This window comes from Microtus pennsylvanicus, chromosome 10 (assembly GCF_037038515.1).
Source record: "Microtus pennsylvanicus isolate mMicPen1 chromosome 10, mMicPen1.hap1, whole genome shotgun sequence".
Lineage (NCBI taxonomy): Eukaryota > Metazoa > Chordata > Mammalia > Rodentia > Cricetidae > Microtus > Microtus pennsylvanicus.
The window spans coordinates 48,599,922-48,623,092 of NC_134588.1; the positions used below are offsets into that span (position 1 = coordinate 48,599,922).

Sequence of the window (23,171 nt, forward strand, 5' to 3'; positions counted from 1 at the left end):
AACATCCCACAGTGAGGCTCTCAAGTCCCTGCTGGAGAGAATACCAAAATGGGCCTTTCTGAAAACTTGATATGATAGCAAATGCGCATGGTTGATGGGTAGGTGTAATGAAGTTTGTGTACCCGTGTAGTTTTCCTTTTTGAAAAGACACAGAAAAGATCTGTTCCTTTAGGGTAGAGCTACGGGGACTTCCGGGCTCTACTAGAAGATGCACGGGAAGTGTTATCATGAGATAATGCTAAAGGAAGGTGGGACTGGGGATCTGGTGAAGCCTTCTCTCAGAGCCCTGGGAAATTAGGGGTCAGCAGACATGGAAAACAGAACACCGAGGAGAGTCATTTGACCGTTTAGACACACGGTGGGGCAGTGAAGGCTCCATCAGTCGTTCGCTTGCTATTCAAAACAGAGTTAAGATCTCGAGGAACAGATAATAGAGGGTCTAGGGGAGCCTGGGGTGCACTGACTTGGGTGGTTAAGAGAAGGCGGAACCTTTGTCCTCAGCTCCCTGTTTCCTGCTACTCCGCGTCTGCAGATACACCACCTAATGGACCGCCTTCTTCCCCTTCCCCGGGGGCCTATCCGGAGTTCCGGAGTTTGTGACTCTGGATTATCCGTAAGCGACGAGCGAACTCCCGCATAACTGAGACCAGTTTCTCCAACCCTCACCGCGCCCTCCATAACCCACGACTCCCTTCCGGGGGGGAGGGCACGGGCTCGCGGAGCAGGCCGGGCCGCGGAGCCACGGGCGCGTGCTCCGGAGAGCATCCCGCCGAGCTCGCCCCCCACGCTTCACCACCTAGCTCCGGTGGCATTGGCCGGCCGCGCGCTGCTGGCGTCTCCTCACCTCCCAGCCGAGCGGCCCCTAGACCTCAGCGCCGTTGGAGCGACCCCGGCGAGGCCAGGTGCTCGGTCTGACCGAGGGAAGCCGGAGGAGGACTGGCCGGCTGGGGAGAGCCGCCGTGCTTCGCAGAGGCGGCCCTACGCCCCCGGAGCAGGCGGAGTGGCAGTCACCTGAGGAAGCCAGACAGCTAGCTGTGTCCCACTGCTGCCGGGCTCGGTCCAGGCCCGGGAGAACAGACCACATCGAGCGAGTGGGAATGGCCACACCGTTCTTACCTGCGGGGGCCACCACGGGTGACAGTGGTGGGGAACTGAGCTCCGGGGACGACTCCGGTGATATGGAATCTCCCCAGACCCCCGAGACCGAGGCGTCCCGGAGCCTAGCCAAGCAGTTTGAGAAGGCTGCTGCACACGTCCAAAGCCTGATTCAGATGGCCAGCAGGGAGCAGCTCTTGTACCTGTATGCCAGATACAAGCAGGTAAAAGATGGGTGGATGAGAGAGGGCACGGGCGTCTTTCTCCAAAAACTCACAGAGGCGTGCGGGGCTAATGGTCGAGTGTAATGAAGTGTCTGTGTGTCTGTATGTGTCTGTCTGTCAGCCTGTCCGTTTCGGTCGGTTTTTTTTGACCCTGGAGAATATCATTCTGAAAATGGAAAAATCTCTGCGCTTCTATGAATGATATTTAGCTGGACACGGACAGTATTTCTGTTTTTTCATTAGTGGCCTTGTATCTGAACTTTTACAAAACGAGGATGATAAAATCAAATTAGTCATTTGTTGCCAAAGGGACAGGTGATAGAAAAGATGGTAATGTTAACAAGAACTTTGGGATTTCAGAGAATATTATATACATAAAACACAAATATTACTATTGTGATTTTTAGAAACGCTAAATATAGCTGACATGTTTTTGGGTAAATTTGGTTCTGTTAGATATAGTTATACCCTCCCACCTTTTTTTGAAATGGTTCCATGTTGGTAACATAGTGTGTGTGTGTGTGATGAACTCTTGACTCAGCTTCCTGAATGACTTTCTTTTTACAAATAAACAACAAAAAACCCAGGGAGTAGGCAACTCAGAAGGTTGCATGGATATATTGGAATTAAAATGTAGTTTCTGAACTTTACCTAAAGATAAGGAAATGTATGAGTTACATGTGTAAAACTAAGTTATCATTCAAGGTTAGATACCAGAAGGAAAAACAATCACCTTATCACAATCAACAGACACATTTCAGCAGGATGCTACTGTCCTGTTCTGTTGACAGAGAATGCAAAGACCAGAGGACATCCAGACCTCAGAGGCTTACAGGATTAAGGCCTCTAGATGTGAATGTGAGAAATGATGACAAGTTCAATAGCAGGTCAGGAAAACCCCAGCTCTTTGAAACATTGGAAGAAATGAAGCTCTGGATAGTAGGCTCTTTTATTTTATTGGAATACAAAAATTGCCTCTTGGTATAGTTACATATATTTCGCCTGAATTCTTCTTTTTCTTTAGGTAGTTGTGAGGACGTGCATGCATTTCATATTACATTTGTGTGTGTGTGTGTGCACATGTATGATAGTATTCAAGTGGAGGTCAGAGGACAACTTGCAGGACTTGGGTCTCTCCTTTTACCACATGGGTGCCTGGGGTCCATCTTAGGTGGTCAGGTCTGGTGACAAGCACCTTTACCTGTGGAGCCATCTTGCTGGCCTGTCCTGATTCTTAAAGACACTGAAAGGAGTGAGCCGTCTTCTGAGGACTGATGATTATTAGGAACGCATGCTAATAACGTTGTGGCCTGGGAGAGGTTGCTGTTCAAGTCCTGCTCAACATTTTGTGTGATGCCAGCTGTGACTGTACATGACTTTAATCCAGTGCTTTGGGGAGGTAAAGGTGGTGGTGATTGCTGTGAGTTCAAGACCAGCCTGGTCAGCACAGTAAGTTCCAGGTCAGCTGGAACTACACAGTCAGACTCTGTCTCAAAACAAACAAACAAACAAACAATTGTGTAATGGGAGAAACACACAAGCTCTTCCGTTACATACCTGATTATATTGACTATTTTGAGGAAATTGGGTAAAATCACAGCTATAATTGAGTTACAAACTGAACTATGTCCTTTTTCCATGGCACTTCATTTTTAGTTAACAAGAACTATATAAACTCTGTATAAAGTTGGGTGTTTGGCAGATAGTTTCTTGAAAATGAAAGAAGTGAGCCTGGAAAACAGCTGTACATACTTGTTGCCAGTGATGATGATATTTGAATTGTCAAATGAAAAGTAGAAGTTTGGGAAAAAGTGGGATCTGCTGCCATGAGCTCGACAGCTCCCTGGTGCTTACGAAGTCCTCCTCATGAGATAAGCGGTGGTGTAATGAATGCGAAGTTTCGCTCATGTATAGTGCAATATGTCAACATTTGGAAATGCTGAATGACTCAATGGGTTCGTTTCTAAATATTTCATGAGATAATGTTAAAAAATTCTCCCTTCCTTCCTTCCTTCCTTCCTTCCTTCCTTCCTTCCTTCCTTCCTGTTTTTGTTTTTGTTTGTTTTCGAGACAGGGTTTCTTCACGTAGCCTTGGCTGTTCCAGTTTGCTCTTTAGACCAGACTGGCCTCAAACTCAGAGGTCGGTTTCCCAAGTGCTGGGATTAAAGGTGTGTGTCTGAACCAGCAGTACCCTGCCAAGATCTAATTTCTCACTATATATATGACAGATAAAGTCCACACATACTAAAGGTCTTTGGAGACTTTAATTCCAGGAATTAAGAAATCACAGGAATCACAGCACTGTGTTAGAGAACTCCAGTTTCAAGTCCTGCTTTCATGGCCAGAGAAGCTCACAAACAGTGTGCATGTTCTAGCTGAGGCAGAGCAAGAGGAGGGTGAACCTTTTGGGGTTTTTTGACTTTTTATTTAGTGTGTGTTTGTGTGCACATGCCTGTGCCTACATGTATGGAGGTCAGTTCTCTTCCTGCCATGGGTTCCGGAGGATGAATTCAGGTTGTCGAGCCTGCCTGGCTAGTGCTTTTACACACTGAGCCATCTCTCTGGTTGTCCTGACCCCTGACCTCTTACAACATCTCTTCATGAGTGAGCATGCCTGGTGCCTGCCAAGGCTGACGAGCTCATCAGATCTGGAGCTGGAATTACAGTGCAGGAGTGGCAGGCACTCCTAACTGCTGGGCTAGCTCTCCTGCACTCCACTGTTTCGTTTTTCAGCAAGATATTTTATTATAATTTCCATATACATCCAGACCTAGGAGTAGGCAGAAGTTGCGTGGCCTGTACCATAGTTTGTACTGTCCATCTCCTTTTGTATTTGTAGCAGGGTCCAGAAATGATGTGATTTTTGGAGATGTCAGAACTAAAGCCCAGATTTTCTGTAACATGTACAGACAACTGATCAGGATTTGCCCATATGTGCATTGAGACCACCCCCTCTTGAATTTCTGTATCTTCTCGTATAGGATGGGTTTGCAATGGCCTGTCTCACAGGATTAGAAATTATTCAAGAATTGCTTCTCAGTCAAATGACAAAAGGCCTGCTTCTGTAGATGCATGCTTTTTAGTAATAGCCAGAGGACTATGATCTATCCCTAAGGAAATAATTGGGGTGGTAAATTTTAAGGTTAGTTTTTATTTATGTGTGTGGTGTGTCTCTGTGGGTATACACTGCACGTGTGTGGGTGCCATTGGCAGGCAGCAAAGGCCACCAGGTCCTCCTCTGGAGCTGGAGATCTTCAGAGGTGGTTGTGAGCTGCCTGACGTGGTTGCTGGGAACTGACCTCAGGTCCTTCAGAAGAGCTGCAGTGCTCAGAACTGCTGAGCCATCTCTCCAGCTCCATGAGTTGATAACTTTTATGAATTCATAGGCAGATGAAATGGTTGTAGGCTGAAAGGTTTTTTAGAATTAGAACTTGGAGCAAGACTGGAATTTTGTTTGGCAGTTTGAAAAGCAGAGGGGAAAAAAGAAGATGATGATGGAACAGTAGGAACAAAACTCAGAACTAAAAAGCTGCAAGGCAGTGGGTGGATGAGTAAAGTCAGGGGAAGACCTTAGGGGAAGCCTGCAGTCTCAGGAGAATTTGGATATACGAGAGGGAGATGAGGGAAGGCCGCTCAAGCAGACAAGTGCTTTGGGTTTTAAGTTTTGAGCAATTTTTTAGAAGCTTTGTTCTAATGAAAAACACCTGACCCAAAAAATTCTAATACAAAGCAGAAACTGCAAATGTCATAAGAGATGTATAGAGTAGGTATGTTAGGAGTTTATGATGGAGATTATTTCTGGCAGTGGCAATCGAACTGAATTTTGTTCCTGCATGAATTTCATTTTTGCACAGTTATAATGAAAACAATCTAATTTAGTTACAAATGTCATTTGAGTCTCAAAACTATAGAGCCAGGTGCAGTGGTGAACACCTGTAACCCCAGCCTTGAGAGGTAGAAGTAGGAGGTTCAAGAGTTTAAGACAGCCTGGTTTAAAACAACAACAAAGAATATCAGATGGGGCTGGAGAGATGGCTCAGTGATTAAGAGCACTGGCTGCTCTTCCAGAGGACCTGGGTTCCATTCCCAGCACCCACATGGCTGCTCCCACCTGTCTGTAACTCCAGTTCCAGGGTATCTGACACCTTCACACACTGTACATAAATTTAAATAAATTACTTTTAAAAAGTATTGACCATATAAATAGCATTTATACTATTGTTGAGACTCTTTGCCCCTTCCCCTAGCTTTTGACATCTATATTTAGTGTGTTTATTTATTTTATTTTTTTAAGACAGGATTTCACTGTATATCCCTGACTATACTGGAGCTCAATCTGTAGACCAAGCTGGCCTCGAACTCAAGAGTGCTGGGATTTAAAGGTGTGCATCATCATGCCTGGCTAAAATGGTGCTTTTAAAATAGTGCATTTTCAGTGCATTCTGTACTGATTTGAGGAGAGGTAAAATGCTAGCAGAATCATGACAGTGAGCATGGAAAAAGACCCCAGTATATGTGAATTCTGAAAAACCAAACTTTAAATTTTGTTAATTACCTGTTAAAGAATTTTCTTATAGGGCCCAGTGGAGTGATTGTAAAACACACGTTGTGCAAGCCCCACATCCTCAGTGGAGTGGGCCTGACCTCTCCCACCCTCATGTGCACACACACAGCAGTACATTAAAACTTCCTATAATTTTATATTATATTCGTTGGGAGAGGGCTTGAGACATGTAACCTTGGCTGTGCTGGAACTAGCTCTGTAGACCAGGCTACCTAGAGCTCAGAGATCCGCCTGCCTCTGCCTCCTAAGAGGCTGAGATTAAAGGTGTGCGCCACCACCATCCATCATAAAATTCTGTTTTGATGGCAGTAAAGACTATAATTTTATTTGTAACTTGTTTTATAATTAGCCTGCTAGTTTAGAAATGCAGCTATTTGTCACCCATTTTTTTTTTTTGCCTGTGTGTTACTGTATTAGTTAGCAGTTATTTTATATAGAAAGCCAGCCGAGGCTATTTATGTAATACTTTTGTTTAATTAGTTAATGTAGACAGAGTCTCACCGTGTAGCCCTGCCTGGCCTAGAGTACATTGTGTGGACTAGGAGGGCCCTGAACTCATAGAGAGCTTTGACCAAATTCACAGAGATCCACCTGCACTGCTAGAGCTGTGCATCGCCACACCCAGTGCTGGTGGTGTTTTCAGTTGGGATTATTTGAATTTTTTTGTCTGTTCTGGAAACAATGTTAAATTTTGTTACCCTATATATATTAAAATATTTTCTAATCTATAGTTATAAGTGTACATAATAAATTTGAGAAGAAAAAGTCTTTCTGTGTTCCTTAGAAAAATGAAATAAGTTCTTTATATTTTCCCCCCTTCCTCTTTTAGGTCAAAGTTGGAAATTGCAATATTCCTAAACCAAACTTCTTTGATTTTGAAGGAAAGCAAAAATGGTAAGAAACATTCTTGGGATCTTTAGTAAGGTTGTCAGAAATGACTTAAGGGCTTAGGAATTAGAAAAGGGTTAGCGGATTAAAGAATTATTGTTTTATTAATCTCTTTCATGTTGGCTGCTAATGACAGGTGGGGGAAGGGATTAAAGGAATCTGCTTTTAGCTAAGTCTGAAGGATTCTTTGGTGCTGCTGTTGGCGCAAGGTAGTGGTGGCAGAGACCAGAGCCCTTATCTTACTGCTCAAGGTTGTTTCTTGTCTAGCCTCTAGGAGACTGCTGCTTCTCACCACAGAAGGAAGGGAAAAGAAGATAAATTCCCATCTCCACTTATCTCTGCCTCTGCCCCACAGAAAAAAGTGCTTGTTGTAATTTTTTGGAAAGAATTGTGGAGAAAAATACCTAAAACCTGACACAGGCTCACTCTGCTCTGAATACATTTTTCTTTTTTTTTCTTTTTTTTTTTTAAATATTTATTTATTTATTACGTATACAATATTCTGTCTGTGTGTATGTCTGCAGGCCAGAAGAGGGCACCAGACCCCATTACAGATGGTTGTGAGCCATCATGTGGTTGCTGGGAATTGAACTCAGAACCTTTGGAAGAGCAGGCAATGCCCTTAACCACTGAGCCATCTCTCCAGCCCTCTGAATACATTTTTCATCTATAATTCAAAGATTCCCTCATATTATTCTTTTCTAGCTGGCTGAAGTGGAAAAAGAGAAATTGTTAAACAACAGTGAACATAGTTACAAAATGGGAGATTTTTTTGTGTAGCAGCCCCAGTGGGAAGATTAGTGTTGAGGGTGGAGTTATTTATTGTTCTGTGATCAGTGCGTTAAGGAGACATTCCTGCATTTCAGTAATTGCTACAATTTTGATACCCAGATTTAAGCATGTGAACGTGACTTTAAACAGACAGTTGAAGCTGTTCATCCTAATTTGTTATACTATCAACATCATCCACAATCCTTTGGAGTCTAAGTCACATGGTTTCAAGTAGGCCTATAATATACCCCGTGGAACACCTTCCTGCATTCATGTATTTATTTATTGTGTTAAAGGTCTCTTAGGATATAGAGGGGTTTGTTTGTTTGTTTTTAGATTTATTTATTTGTATGGCTATTTTGTCTGCATACATGTATGTATACCACATGTGTACCTGGTTCCCATTGAGATCAGAAGAGGGGTTTGGGTCCCCTGGAGCTGAGTTACAAATGGTTGTGAGCTGCCATGTGGGTACTGGGAGCTGAATCTCGGTCCTCTGCAGAAGCACCAAGTGCTGTTAACCACTGAACCATCCAGTCCTGGGGTAGAGTTTACCCATGGGTTTGACCATACATCCTAACATTGCCAAATGTGGATCTCTGGACTATAGTCCGACTACCAGCATTCAGCTGTGGTGGGGGTGGGGGGTGAATCACTTACATCGCCAACCATGCTCTTGAATTCAGATGACATTCTGTGTTTTCAATATGTGGTACATCAGTGTTTTGATTTACATTTTGTTACAGATTTTCTCTGTTGATGATAAGCCGTTTCTGGAATTTTGTTATCTAGAGAATGTCAAATGTAGCTTTTACTCTGAGCTTTTTTGCTGTGTGGAATTTTATCACTTCATTATTTTCCCTTATTCATTGCCCAGTTCTCCATGTTTTCAGTGATTCTCTGCTCTTCAAAGTCTATTATTTTTTATAGCCACTCTTATTAATTTGTAAAGCAGAAAACTGTCAGATACTGCCATTACCAGCTCATTAATATATTAGTAATGGGACAGGCTGACATCATGTGTCCTTACTGTTACCCATTATAAAGGACATGCAACTTACATATTACTCTTACCGAAATATTGAAATATTTAATTTTAATCAATGATTAATCATTTTGAGAAGAACACTATTTAGGTGAGAAAACAATTAGGCAAACCAAGCTGAGTGGCATTTTGTAAAATAATTGTTTTGAGACTTAAAAATGTCAACATGTGGAAGAGAAGGAGGAAGATAAATGAACCACAGTGGCATGCATGAGTCTTGACTGGCTTCTGGTCTGGGAAGACAAGTCATGCCGGCATTGTTGTGACAACCAAGGGAATCTGGATAGCTTGTCTCTGTGTTGTAGAATTGGGGATCCCCAGGTGTGATATAAACTTACATATTTAGGGGTGAGGCTGTATGTGTAAGTAACTGTCAGGAGAGTCAGTAAAAATTTTAGAAAGATCTTGCTTTCTTCATAGGAATAGGAGACGAGGACTGGGCTCTCTTTATAAGATTAGAGGACCAAGAAACCTGGTTAAGAGTGGGAAGACTTGGCTGGGGTAAACCAAGGAGCCTGTCCCCGTAGCCTGGACAGTGAATTCGAAGATGGGAAGTACTGCACTGGTACTATAGATGATGCAGTCTCAATAATTGTGAACACTGGATTTAGGGAGACTAATTAAATCTTAGAGTACTATAATTTGTGATATTTCAAAATTGAACAGGTAGGCAAGATATCTGTGTTCTAAAATTTCATGTGAGGAGGGAACTGGGGGAAATTTTCCAAAAGGCCCTTGAGGTAGGGTTATGAGTTTTATACTTGTTTATTAACATAAAAGCATAAACGGAGCACGTCCGCTTTGACACTTTGTTATCTTTATGTCCTCAGAGCCTTGAAATATGTGTGTAGAATATTAGTAAGAAATATGCCAGCTGGATGTGATGTGTGAGCTTAAGGCCAGCCTGGCTGCATAGCACAATTCTGTTTCAACAACGTGCTGTTGGTGTTATTTGCATCATTGATGAAGGGTGTCTCTTCTGTGCTCTAGGGAGGCATGGAAAGCCCTTGGTGACTCCAGCCCTAGCCAAGCAATGCAGGAATACATCGCAGCAGTTAAAAAACTAGATCCAGGATGGAATCCTCAGGTAAGATTTACTAAGTATACATTATACTCTCTGGAAACTCCCCTTCCGCCCAAATGTCTGAGCTTTGCTCAAGTCACATATCTTAGGCTCATTTCACCAAAAGTCTGTAAGGTAATTGTAGTACTTATCTGTTAAAATGACTACTTAAATATTAATACAACCAGTAACCGATGCAGAGACCTCCTTTGAGTAATAGGTTTTAGAAGTATAATTTTTTTAAAGATGTGTTTATTATGTATATATTGTTCTGCCTGCAGGCCAGAAGAGGGCACCAGATCTCATAGATGGTTGTGAGCCACCATGTGGTTGCTGGGAATTGAACTCAGGACCTCTGGAAGAGCAGCCAGTGCTCTTCACCTCTGAGCCATCTCTCCAGCCCTGAAGTATAATTTAATCTTGTAAAAACAGAATTTATTCAGAATTTCTCTGGAGATCATTATCGTCTTGGGAAAAAGTTTATTTCAAATAAAACAATTTAGATTTATTACTTATACATATCTTATTTTATATGTATGTGTGTTTTGCCTGCATGTATGTATGTGTACCATATATACATTCTTAATGATTTTATTTTAATGTGTATGTGTGAGTACTTGCATGTATGTATGTTTACCATGTGTGTGTGTGACCCCTCAGAGTTGGAATTACAGGTGATTGTGAGTTGCTGTGTGGATGCTGGGAACTGAACGTAGGTCCTTAGAAGAGCTACAGTGCTCTTAACTGCTGAGCTGTCTCTCCAGCCCCTTTCAAGATATTAAAAACAGGAAAACTGGTGAAAAGTCTGTAGGCTAGAGGTTGGGTCATAATGATTACAAATGCAGATAACTTTGAATTTTGTTTTGTTTTTGAGTCTCATTAACTCTGGCCTCAAACTCAGAGATCCACCTGCTTCTGCCGCCTGAGTGCTGGGATCAAAGGCATGCAATACGCAGTACCTGTCTTGGTGCCGTGCGTGCATGCGTGTGTGTGTGTGTGTGTGTGTGTATAGACACATTATATGGCAAACATTTTAGAGTGAATGAATTAAAAACTTGAAGGTGTTTTGTGGTAGCTTTTTCGTGGGCACATCAGTTGTAAGTTACAAGTATGGGAAAAATTTGTCACATCAGTCGTGGGGTCTAAGGAGTTGTTAGGAACCCTAAAATTGTGTGTCTTGACATCAGAATGGATCTTAGGAGTTCAGAGACTAACAGATGGCCGACAGAACAGCTTTCTTGCTGACTTCCTCTTGGGGACCTGAGAAGTCCCTCCTCCCCTTGTATGTGTATGAATATCGCTGTTTTCCATTTCGTAATCTTCTCTAAAGCAGCAGTATGCAGATGCCACACATGTCCTCAGTCGCAGATCTGAAGGTCAGTGGTCAAACAGATGCCCCCAAGCTGAGCTCAGACTGTGAATTCTAGGTCTTGGCCCCTGGGCTTGGTGTTTTCCTGCTGGTTTACAGGTGGCTCCTTCTGGTTCATGGCCTTTGAAGGCATTTGAATATATAAATTCTGGCATATATTTGAATTTGTGTGTTTTTTTTTAAACCTTCAGTACCTTACTTATGCAGTAAATTTCTACTATGACTGTTAAAATGTGGTTAGAGATTTTTTCTTATTAAATATTTATTTAATGGCATCTTAGAATATTTATCAAATTTTACTATTTTTGTTGGTGATGATGGGAATTGAATATAATTTCTTTAATATATTTTTCTAAATATATTTTAATGTTGCCAGACAGTGATGGCACACACCTTAAATCCCAGCACTTGGGAGGCAGAGGCAAGCCTATGCCTGAGTTTCAGTCCATCCTGGTTTATACAGTGAGTTCCAAGGCAGCCCAGGGCTACACAAGAAACCCTGTCTTGAAAAAGTAAAAAACAAAACAAACAAAATTGCAGTCTTGTAAAGACAGCCAGGCAGAAGCAGATAGATCTCAGCCTAGTCTACATAAGGAATTCCACGATAGTGACATTACTGAATCCCTGTCTCAAGCTGAAACAAAATAAAGGCAAGCAATGACGTTCATTTCATATACATTTGTGTGTTTCTGTGAATGTGTGTGCTGTATACTTCTCAATTTTTAGTTTACACACTCTAGGCTGGTCCTTTTAAACTTTTTTCTCTCTTTTTTTTTCTCCTTTGCTTTTGGATTGGTAAGAGGTATAATATAATAACTTTGGTTTCAGGAGAGCTTTGACATTAATCATTTAGGATAAAAAAGAGTGATTCTTTGGACTAAAGATGAGCTCAGTGTTAGAGCACTTGCTTAGCAATTCTGAAGCCCTGGGTTCAAATCCTAGCACTAAGAACAACAACAAAAAGAGTTACTTTCTTTTTCTGAGTTTGTTTCTGAGAAGTGAAATGAAAACACTGTGTATGGGCTGGGTTTGCATGTGTTGTCCTTTGAAACTGCCACAGAAATCTTCGAAGTTAGAAACTATTATTGTCTGTACTTTAAAAGTTAGGAAATTCACTAAACTGTCCACAGTTAAGGAACAAACGATAGCATTAGAAATTAGACCCATGCTTAATGACTTAACCGTACCAGACCTGCTGTTTGAAACACACACATACACACTCACTCGCACACAGAAAACACAGCAGGAACATGTATGTAGATGACTATGTAAAGTTATAATAATGTAACTCTTCGTGTTTTCATTTGTGTTTTCCTTCAAGAATGTATTGATCAGTGGTCATCAGTGTCTTTATTTCTGTAGTTTTGGCAGGGGGAAGGTAAGTTTTAATATTCACAGTTTAAAAGAATTTCAATAGAAGAAGGATCTTCTGTGTGGCCTTTATCTAGATTTACCAGTTATGTTTGCTTTGTTCTGTTTACATATTCATACACACATCTACATCACATATTTGTATAAATATTTTTTCTAAACTGTTTGTTATAAATTGGAGACCATGTTCATTTACCCTAAATACTCAGTATTTATTTCCTAAGAACAAGTACTTTCATAACTGTACCTTAATTATCAAAATCAGAAATTTTATTTTAACTTATTTTCATGTATATATGTATATCTTAGAAAGCTTCCACAAAGATTAGAATTTTAATATTGATCCACCCTTACTGTGGAATCTGTAGTACATAATCACATTTTTCATTTACTTAACAATGCCCTTTCTAGTTATTTGCTACAAATCCTACCAACCTGATTTAGAATGATGCATTGTATTCCCTTGCCGTATTTCTTTAGGCTTCTACAACAGTTTCTTGGGCTTTCTCTTTCTTTCTTACCTGTGCTTTTGTTTTTATTGTTGTTGATTTTAATAAGAGCCATTTTGAGAAATGTCTCTCCTTTGGATTGGTTATAATTAGCTTCAGGTTGCACATTTTAGGAGGAATAGCACAGAAGTGTGCCGTCCCTGTGTTTCACTGTAAGTAACTTGTGCGGAGCACTTTGAGACTTTCTAGACACATGCTGTTTTCCTAATAAGATTTCACCTACTAGTTTTAAACATTAATTAAGGATTTTCTAACTCCATTGTTTGTTTTATTTTTATTTTGTATTAAACTGTGTGAAGGCATCCTGCTTAATTTTATGCCGTTTTAACACGGGCATAATTATCAGATAGGAGGGACCATCAATAATTGATAAAATGCCTCCATAACGTGGACATTTTCTTAATTAGTGATTGACGTGGGAGGGTCCAGCTCAGGGTGGGTGGGGCCACTCCTGATCTGGTAGTCCTGGGAGCCTCCATGGCCTCTGCATCCGCTCCAGCCTTCAGGTTCCTGCCCGGCTTGAGTTCCTGTCCTGACTTCCTTTGATGATGAACTATGATGTGGAAGCATAAGCCAGATAAACCCTTTCCTCCCAAGTTGGTCATGGTGTTTTATGACAACAGTAGTAACCCTAATCAAGACATAAGGAGCTTTTCATTTCTCAGTTTCTCTGTCACACTGTCATCCACCCATCTGTCTATTAGGAAAAGAAGTGTGGGATGTCTGCGGTTTTGCCCTGTTAAGTTAGCCTGTTTCTTAAATGCCGGCAGAAGGCTGGCGGATCCTGGGTCAGAGCCCAAAGACTTTATTATTCAAGACTTGGCAAACTGCATGAGCTTCATTTGGTTTGCATCAGTTTCCCACATCTCCTGATTCCCATGGGGATGACACCATTAGGGTTAGCTGGATTTCTGTCTATGCAGTGGCTGTGCTAGAGGGAAAGAAAGCACTGAGCTATGGGAATTCACAACTTACAGCAAGCCTGCTGTTTGTCAGGAGCCAGAGAGGTGCTACTGCATTCCCAAAGGTGTCTTGCTGGTCACAAAGTTCTGAGAAATGGCCTGCATAAGAGAGTGCTGAGGGCCTGATCAATTGAACAAGAATGTGTAGGGATTTTCTGCACCCATAGTTGATTGCCTTTCCCAACACTTATGTGTTTATAGTATATAGACTTATGGATTTCTGTTTTATTCATGCAGTATAATCCATTGAAATAATTCGTCTGCTGAAAGAATCTTCAAACCAGCCCATGTCCTTTCCATATACCCCAATCCTTGGAGGATTTTTTTCCTTTCTTACTGACACAAGATAGTGTTTCCTAGCACTGCTGTCACAGAGAGTGCCACAGCTGCTTAAAACATCAGAAACTGGTTGTCTCCTAGTCCGGAGAGCAGACGTCTGAAATGAGTTAGCATGTGTGGAGAAGATCCTTCCTTCTTCATCTTCTGGTGGCCTGCAGACATTCTGTGCCCTGTGGTGACTGCCCTAGTTTGTCCCTCTGTTGCTGTGGTAGAATAGTGACCAGCAAGGGACTCGGGGAGAAAAGGTTTGTTTGGCCTATAGATTACAGTCTGTCACTGGGGGAAGTTGAGGCAGAGACTCAAGGCAGGACCTAGAGGCAGGAACTGAAGCAGAGACCATGAAGGAACGGTGCTTGCTGGCTCCCTTCCAGGCTCCTGTTCAGCTACCTTTCTTGGATAGCCCAGGCCCACCTGCCTAGGGATGGTTCTACTCCTGGGCTGGGTCCTCTACATCAATTATCAGTCAAGCAAATGCCCCACAGACACGCCCACAGGCCGCTCTGTTGGAGGCAGATCCTCAGTTGAAGTTCCCTCTTCCAAGGTGTGTCAAGTTGACAATCAAGATTAGCCGTCACTGTGGCCAAGCTCCAGTGTCCGCCTTTGTATTCCCATGGCCAGGTTTCTCTATCCGAATCTCCCTCTCCTTTCTTGTGTGAGGACATCAGTCCACCCTAATCCAGCATGACCTCAGTTTACATCTTTAGTAATATTTCATTTGTATTTTATAAATAAAGCTTGTCTGACCATCAGAATGCAAAACAGCCACACTAGTCAGCGATATAGGCCAGGCAGTGGTGGCAAACACCTTTAATCCCAGCAGCCACGCTAGTTGGCCACAGGGACTGGGCAGTGCCTTTAAACTCAGCACTAGAGAGGAATATAAGACAAAATGAGATAGGAACTCTCTTTCAATCTGAAGATTTCATAGAGGTAAGAGCTCTCTAGTGGTTTGGCTGCTTTTCTGATCTGCAGGTTGAATCCCAATATCTGTCTCTGGGTTTTTATTATTCATGGTACATATATCTGTGAAGATTTTTTTTAATACCCCCCCCCCCGTCTCCTTTAAAGACAAGATCTCACTGTGTAGCAGAGGCTGGCCTCAAACTTGTAGTTGTCCTCTACCTCAGCCTCCAAAGTGCTGCGATTGCTCGAGTCACTCCAGCACCACACTCATGCAAAGACACCTTCAAGTCAGATGCCTAAGGTTAGGACTCAGGTGGACATGTGGGGGTTTATTGCTGAAATTTTTACTTTATGTGTACGGGTGTTTTACTAGCATGTATGTCTGTGTATCACATGCGTGTAGTGTCCATGGAGATCAGAAGAGGGTATCAGATCTGCTGGAATTGGAGTTATTGATGGTTGTTAGCTGCTATGTGGGTGCTGGGACCTGACCTCGGGTCCTCTGGAAGAACAAACTGCACTTAGCCACTGAGCCATCTCGTCAGCCCCTCACCTCCTTTTATAAAGTTTTATTTTATAACTATTCTATTCATCCCACCCCCGCCTGCGTGTGTGTGTGTGTGTGTGTGTGTGTGTGTGTGATGTGTGCCATGTTCCTTATGTGGAGATCAGAGGATAATTGGCTTTATTTTGAATTCTAGAATCAGACAAGCCTTCATTCTATGAAATATAGTAACTTGTATTTTTTTTAGCATTTGTTAAAGAATTATTAATCATTACCCTATATATTAATTATTCTTTATTGTGTATAAGTTATAGTTCATGGAAACTGGGATATATAGCAGCTGCTAAGCACAGCCAAACAGTCCCTGCTTGGAGGAGCTTATCCTATGGCAAGGATAAGTATAAGATAAATTAGTAGATACTACAGTGTTTTAGAAGGTGATCAATACCATGGACAGAAAGCAGGGGAGACGCCTAGGGTGTACAGGAGGTGGGAATAATTTAAATATAATGATCAGGCAAGGCTCACTGAAAAGGTGGCCTTGAACATTTAGGAAGTGAAAAAGTGAGCCACACACAGGAAAGAACATTCCAGAGACTACAGAGGACTAGATAATACAAATCTAGTATGACTGGGTCAGACCTAGTGTGCTCTACAAACTGCCAGGGCTACCTGTGGGAGGGCACGAGGGGCAGAGAACTAAAAAATAAAGTGGAGCGGGTACACAGTAGTGTCTTGTCAGGACTACAGCTTTTCTCTGGATGAAAGGGAAATATTTCTACAGTGTAACACAACAATCATAAGCTTGTAAAAAGAAAAGATATTACATTGTCCAGCAAATAATATCTTAATAAAATTAATACAGGCATAAAATATATGGAACAAAAATATAGAAAGTGTGGGAGAGTATAAAATGAAACCTTAGAAAGTCCCTAGAAACACTCCTACATCAAGCCCTGCTGTTTAGAAGTGTGGTCCCAAGTATGTAATTCTTAGAGCTTCTTACATGGCACACAAATGCTGATGTCAGTGGGAGTGGGAAGGGTATGGGGGTGTAGTGCATTGGTGTAAAAGTCTGTTTTCAGAAAGAAACAAGTACCGTGACTACTGAGCATCTGTAATTATTAAAATAAGTAGAGTTCCAAAGACCAGTAAGTTTTGGTATCTCAAGAAATACTTCACAATTCATAAAGTTTTTAGTACATCCGAAGCTATAAATTGGACATTCATTTGTCAGCTTCCTAAGTGGTAAGTCTGGATAGTTCTTGTAGTTTTTCATTTACTCACACCTAGTAAAACCTCTCATAACCACCAGAGGGAGCAAAGTTCATAGTCAATAAGATGAGGGTTTTATTATCGTTACCAGGGCTTTCTGTGAGTTTCGGTGCTATTTTACTTAGTTTTCACTGATTATTCCCTTTCTCTTAAAAAAAAACCCAAACAACAAAAAACTTCTTAGATTTCGATGTTACTACATACTAGTGAGGTCATCTTTTTCTTGGATCCATTTTTATTTTACCTGTGTGTATCTAGGAAGATACGTAGCATAATGGGAGAACTGACAGTCTCCTTTCTTTTGTTCCAGTAGGCAGATTAAAGTAGTTGTCTAGATGCCTGGTAGCTGTCTAGCCTTTGCAGAGCTACTGTTATCTAATTTGGGTAGCATCATCCCCTTGTCTTTTATCTGTAAATAATTCATTAAAAACCCAGGCATTGAATCAGATGTCTGTCATCTGGCTCTTGGGAGGTGGAGGCCTCTGTAGGAGACTTAAGAATATAGGCACTCAGACTGCACCCAGGTTTCCTCGGGTGGACTGGACAGAGGTCTGGCATCTGTTTTTGTTTTTGTTGTTGTTGCTCTTTATTTTTACGTGTCCCCAATTTTGAAGCACAGCCCAGAGCTGTTAATACCGTTGGCCCCACATGTTGCTCTTTTCAGTACCAGCTCCGTTGTTCTCTGGGTGTGAGACTCAGCCCAATTCATCTTCGCCTGATGGGGCTTTCTCCTTGAGGCATTCTGGAGTGCAGAATGTCTCCTGTCGTACTTGGCACTTGGAATCTCTCCTTTGCTGCAGACACATCAGAATTTAGGCTGTCCCGTGTTCACAGCACTGCAAGCAGAGACTGTGTTAGTAATTATCGAGTTGAACTGAACTCATCTGGCAGTCGTGTCTGTGGTGTGGAACACACATGGAAAAGGAGGGCTCAGTGGTGAAGCACTTGCCCGGAATGCACGAGTCCTGGGTTCCCCGCACTGAAAACACAGTCTTAGAGAGGAGAATAATTTTGCTTCAGGAACAAGGGTGGCAGAAAAATTCAAAATTGTTGGCTGAACTATATTGTGTTGAATAAATTCGGTTGTCAGTTTTATTTAAAAAACTGTCCTATAGAGGGCAGTGTTTCACAACTGACATTGCCCTGCCTTTTCTGTGACATACATACACCTGTGCTTATTTTGTGTTTATTTCTCTTATAGACACAATAACAGGAACTAAAATTTTAGGATGTAATTAAGATTTTAAATTAATTTTGATTAATGGTCAAGATGATATTTTAAGAAAGAACATTTTATTATCTTTATATCCAAATGTTAGCCTGTGTTAATAGGTTTAAAACTGCAAAATAAGAAAAAGTTTTGTTTTCCTATGTGGTTGATGTAAGTAAGAAAATTAAGCAACACAGATTTCCTGGTAACCTACATTTATTGGGAAGTTTGGATCAAACTTGTATCCTTTGCAACTCATTATTCATTGTAAAATGAAGGCTTCATTTTATTTGTACAGTAGAACTTTTTAAGTAAAATAATTGTACATTTAAGTAGACTAACTGAATTCTAAATGTTAAACATTCCAAATAATGTAAGAATAATTTTTGCTTAGTTTAAAAAATAATTTTTAAATTTTTATTAGTAAAAAAGTAGAGTATTTTAATTAGAAATTATAACAAGTTATACAGAAATTATAGAAGATAACAAAGCATTATTCTAATAGAATATTATGACATGTCCTGTTATTATATTAGGAACAGAAATCAATTTATTTTGCATCAAATTTATTAGTTTCTACATAGAGGAGAGTAATGTCTGATAGAAAAAAACATGATTTATTAGTAAGAACACAAAATGGTGTGCCATATTTCTCTTTAAAGGGTTAAACAGTTTTTAGAAGTTGTAGAATTCTTGCTATTCTGTCTCTTCTGTGTATTACTGAATGAATCTACTGGAACCCTGGCTTAAACTGGTGTAATCTTTTGGTTGCTCCCAGGGGAAGTGGCGAGCAGTACACATCTGACACTCCCGTCGGGCGTTTATATGTCCAGTCTGTGTGTGCACTTGTCTGAGCTTTAGCGTTTGCCAGTTGAGGAAAGGAAGTAATTTGTTAGCCTGTATTTGTGTGTTCATATAAAGAAAAGACAGCTTCATTCGTCATCTGAAATGAATGCAGTGGTGTAGCTTAAAACGGTGACTGACTTTAAGGCGTCACATCCCATCTTGCAGTGACTACACTTCTGCACTAGTGAGCTCATGTAAGTTGAGGTTGGGATGTCTGGTGTGCACACTGGGACTGGTGAGACTAGGTGATTTGGATCTAGATTTGGATTTAGTGATGACAGCTGTCAATTTAATATTCCTTTAGGTACAATGACTGCTTAATTATGTAGACATAATACATGATTTGACATCTTGGAGTTTTTCAGTTTCTCCTTAAGTTGAATTTTTAATATATTTGAAAAACATTAGTAAAAATCTAAGTATTCTGTCATCTTGGTTCATTTTAAAAAGAGGGTTGGGACCTTAGGGAAGGTTATATTCTTTTCTTCTGAAATGAGACCTGCCCTGCATGCTTTATAATACATAAACTTTCCAGTAAGTTTTTATTGCACGTTTATCTTAAAAATATAGTAACACAAAAGTTAATGGGGCTATATAATATAAATTTGGTGAATGAGTAATTTATATTATAATGTATTCTGTGCTCAAATAGTTTGCATCATTATATGATGCTTTTAATGTATGTACTAGGTGAAATCCAGAGTTAGTCTCAGCTGGCCTTTCTGACAGTTCTGAAGGAGACAGGGTGTAATCCTTGCTTAGAGCTGAGGAAGCTAGGCTCTGGCAGGCTAACTAAGTTAACCTGGAAGCTGAGTCAGTTCCGTCACTAGCTAGTACAAACGCAAGGCTCCGAAGGCCTGCCACACGGAGTCTCCTGGGTTCTTTTTCTCATACTTCATTACTCAGCACTCAAAGTTTTCTAGCTTTTTGGTATGTGTGTTTTATATTCTATTCCCTTAAGAGTCCTGAGACATTTGGTCCGATTATATTGGAGCCTTGTGACCTTTTCTAGGACCGCTATTGGTATTTGGAGCTGGCCTCACGTGCTTCCCTTGTAACTCAGAGAGAACCGCATTGCAGATCAGTTTCCATGAGTGGATAGCTGTGTGCTTTACCTTGTATTTCCCTCAATGTAGAGGAATAGCTGAAGAGCCATAATAAATTAGGAATTATAAAACAATAGGAAATTTGTCTTAATTTCTGTTCTTAAGCCAAAATCTCTATAATGGTCTCAATATCATCAGTATGTAGTATTTGAAGTACTTAATAATCTTACTTTTATATTTAGATTTATGCTGTAAAATTTCAACATGGACTAAATATAGCTATTTCATAATTTTCACCATATTGTGTATGAGAATAACCAAGGGTATATGTGCTTGTAATGTATAAGCAGATATTGGACATCACTTCACATTTTAATGTAAATAGAAAACTTAAAAGTGTATTAAGCAAGTAAACCTGGAACCACTGCTTTGTTGGTGGTTTGTTCCTTTTCTGTGGGTTTGTATGTGCATATATGTGAATATGCTTAATTTCTCTTGTTTTCACTGCCTGCTTTGCAACATTCAGTATTGGCTGTTATAGCAAAGGGAGTGTGATATATATTGTTGAGAACTGAGGCATCTTAGACCTGAAGTAGCCAAGCCGTACCTCTGTTACTGATACCGCATCATACTGGGCTACTGCTTCAGTTTTTAAAACTGCTTTGAGAATTTAGCCTTGCATTTTAGTTCTTCTTCTTCTTTTTTTTTTCCTTTTACTTTTTCAAGACAGGGTTTCTCTATGTAACTTTGGAGCCTGTCCTGGAGCTCACTCTGTAGACCAGGCTGGCCTCGAGCTCACAGAGATCCGCCTGTCTCTGCCTTCTGAGCGCTGGGATTAAAGACGTGTGCCACCTCTGCCTGGCTGTTTTTTAGTTCTTAACATTTGGGAGTATTTAAACTTTGTATGATAAATCTAGATGGAGAAGTTTTGAGGTTAATTTCCTTTTCTGTACCTATCCCCTGTTATTTTTGGTTCACGGGCTAAAATTTTATGTATTGAGAGACTGGAATGATTCAAATGTCTGATGTTTGTGCACTAACCAATTAAATCATTTTTTATTATTTAATCTTTTTTGTACATAATATTTTTTGATATTCCATTGAGCATTCTCTTGTTGATTTCTCTAGTACTCTGCTAGATTTCTTTCAAGTGCTACTGGTTTTTTTTTTAATGTATATCTATTTGTATTGTAAAATTGAGGAAAGCTATGTTAAATTTACCTTTGGGAATTAATTCAGTAAAGATTTATTGAGTCTTTTCAGGCTGTATTAGCATAAACTAATGCTGGAATCCCATGATAAACTATATGTCATCTTCTAAATTTTTGTTTTGTTTTTTAGAGACAGGGTCTTACTATGTAGCTCTGGCTGTCTTGAAGACCAATCTGGCCTCAAACTCACAGAGATCCACCTCCTTCTGCCTCCCAAAGTGCGGGGATTAAAAGCAAGTGCCTCTATTCCTGTCTGTCTTCTAAAAATTTTAAAGAATTAATTTGCTTTCTAATGTGATTTTCCCAGTAAACTCATGATTCCAAATTACTCAGTTTTTAGCATCTTCTACCATTTCTGCTGATCAGTGTTGAATTCCAAGTTGTATAATTCATACTTTGTCTGGCTTATGACTTTTGTAAAGCTGAATCCGATTTTATGATTTTTTTCAGCTGTTAACTCTCTCTCTCTCTCTCTCTCTCTCTCTCTCTCTCTCTCTCTCTCTCTCTCTCTTACACACACACACACATATGCACACACACTCACTCTACTGTTATGTTTGTAATGGTTTCCATGGAGACTTTAAATTGAGGAAGTTTCTCTTTAGACTAACCTCTGACCTCTTCTGGTTTGATCAGAGTTTTGGGGCCTGCTAAGGGTGCTTCAGCTGGGCATGGCCGTTCATGAAGCTGTTGTCCTGATTCTCCGCTTCATTCTGGTCTGTCAGGAAGATAGGCTTAATTTTCTCTGGAGTCTAGTTTTTGCCAAGCGGCACCCAGGCACATAGATAGATCATCTTTGAATAGTGAAATAATGGGAGGATTAACACATTGGGTACCCAAATGATGCCAGTGGAACATGGCTTCAAGGGTGCTGTGGTGACTGCTAGGATAGACGGTGACATTGTGGAGTCTCTTGGATCAGCCCTGCTCTGTGAGTTTAAGTTTCAGCATGTCAGATGACATCAGTAGATGCATGACTTTAGTAATTGGAAATACTGTGTTTCCATGTTTACAGGTGTGCACACATGTGCAAGAGAGATATTTTTGAGGAAATATACAACTTCTGCTGAGACAGAGAACATGTGTCTTGAACAATTTGCTGTTATCAACCATACTTGATTTGTGTTTGATCATTTTTTTTATGTTTGGATAATATCCGCAGTCTTTTTATTCATTACCTTGTGCCCAATGAAAAAGACTTAATACAGTTGTTTTCAATCTTCTAAATTGATCAATTTGTCTGAAAGATCAGCCACAGAATGAACAGAATAATAGATATGCAAGTTGCCTATTTCTACTTATGTTTTGTTTTTATCATTTATTATTGGTTTTTCGAGACTGGTTACTCTGTATAGCCCTAGCTGTCCCAGAACTTGCTTTGTAGACCAGGCTAGCCTCAAATTCACAGAGATCCTCCTGCCTCTGCCTCCAAAGTTCTGGGGTTAAAAGCATGCGCCACCACATCTGGCTTACTTAAACTTTATTAACAATTTGCTGCAACAAGTTCTGAAATTTGGAGAATGTAGATTGTGTTTCCATTCAAATGACATCCCCCCCCACACACACACACATGGTTTTACTATATAGCCCAGGTTGGCCTTGTGGTCCTTCTGCCTTTGACTCCAGGTTATGATAGGATTGGAGATGTGCACTGCAGTACCCAACTTTGGAGAATACTGTTAAGAAATTGATTTATCTTGACAAAATAAATAAAGCAGTTAAGTATTTTTATCCTTCTTGACATAGTGGCATTTGGTTTAAATACCATTTAATCATGTCTTGTAAAAAATCAATTCAAGTTAATTTCATGAATTCTCTTAAGTATACTTTATAGTGTGATAAAATATGGATTAGATCTTGTGTGTATGAAAACACTAAAAAAGAAAAACTTAGCAGTTTTTTTTTTAGGCCTTTAAATTTTTACTTGAGTTTCTTGTTAGTGATCTAAATATAGAATCATGGAAGGCTTGAGATT

General features: G+C 40.5%; 1 protein-coding gene across 1 annotated transcript in view; it reads left to right on the top strand.

The window, feature by feature from the left end:
* Positions 1-551: 551 nt before the first annotated feature.
* Acbd6 (acyl-CoA binding domain containing 6) overlaps positions 552-23,171 on the top strand; it is a 146,203-nt gene continuing 123,583 nt past the window's right edge. The window contains exons 1-3 of the mRNA XM_075988291.1: positions 552-1,319; positions 6,713-6,777; positions 9,578-9,674. Of these exons, the coding sequence (XP_075844406.1) occupies positions 1,098-1,319; positions 6,713-6,777; positions 9,578-9,674 (384 nt within the window). The 5' untranslated portion in view covers positions 552-1,097. The remainder of the gene's footprint in view (positions 1,320-6,712; positions 6,778-9,577; positions 9,675-23,171) is intronic.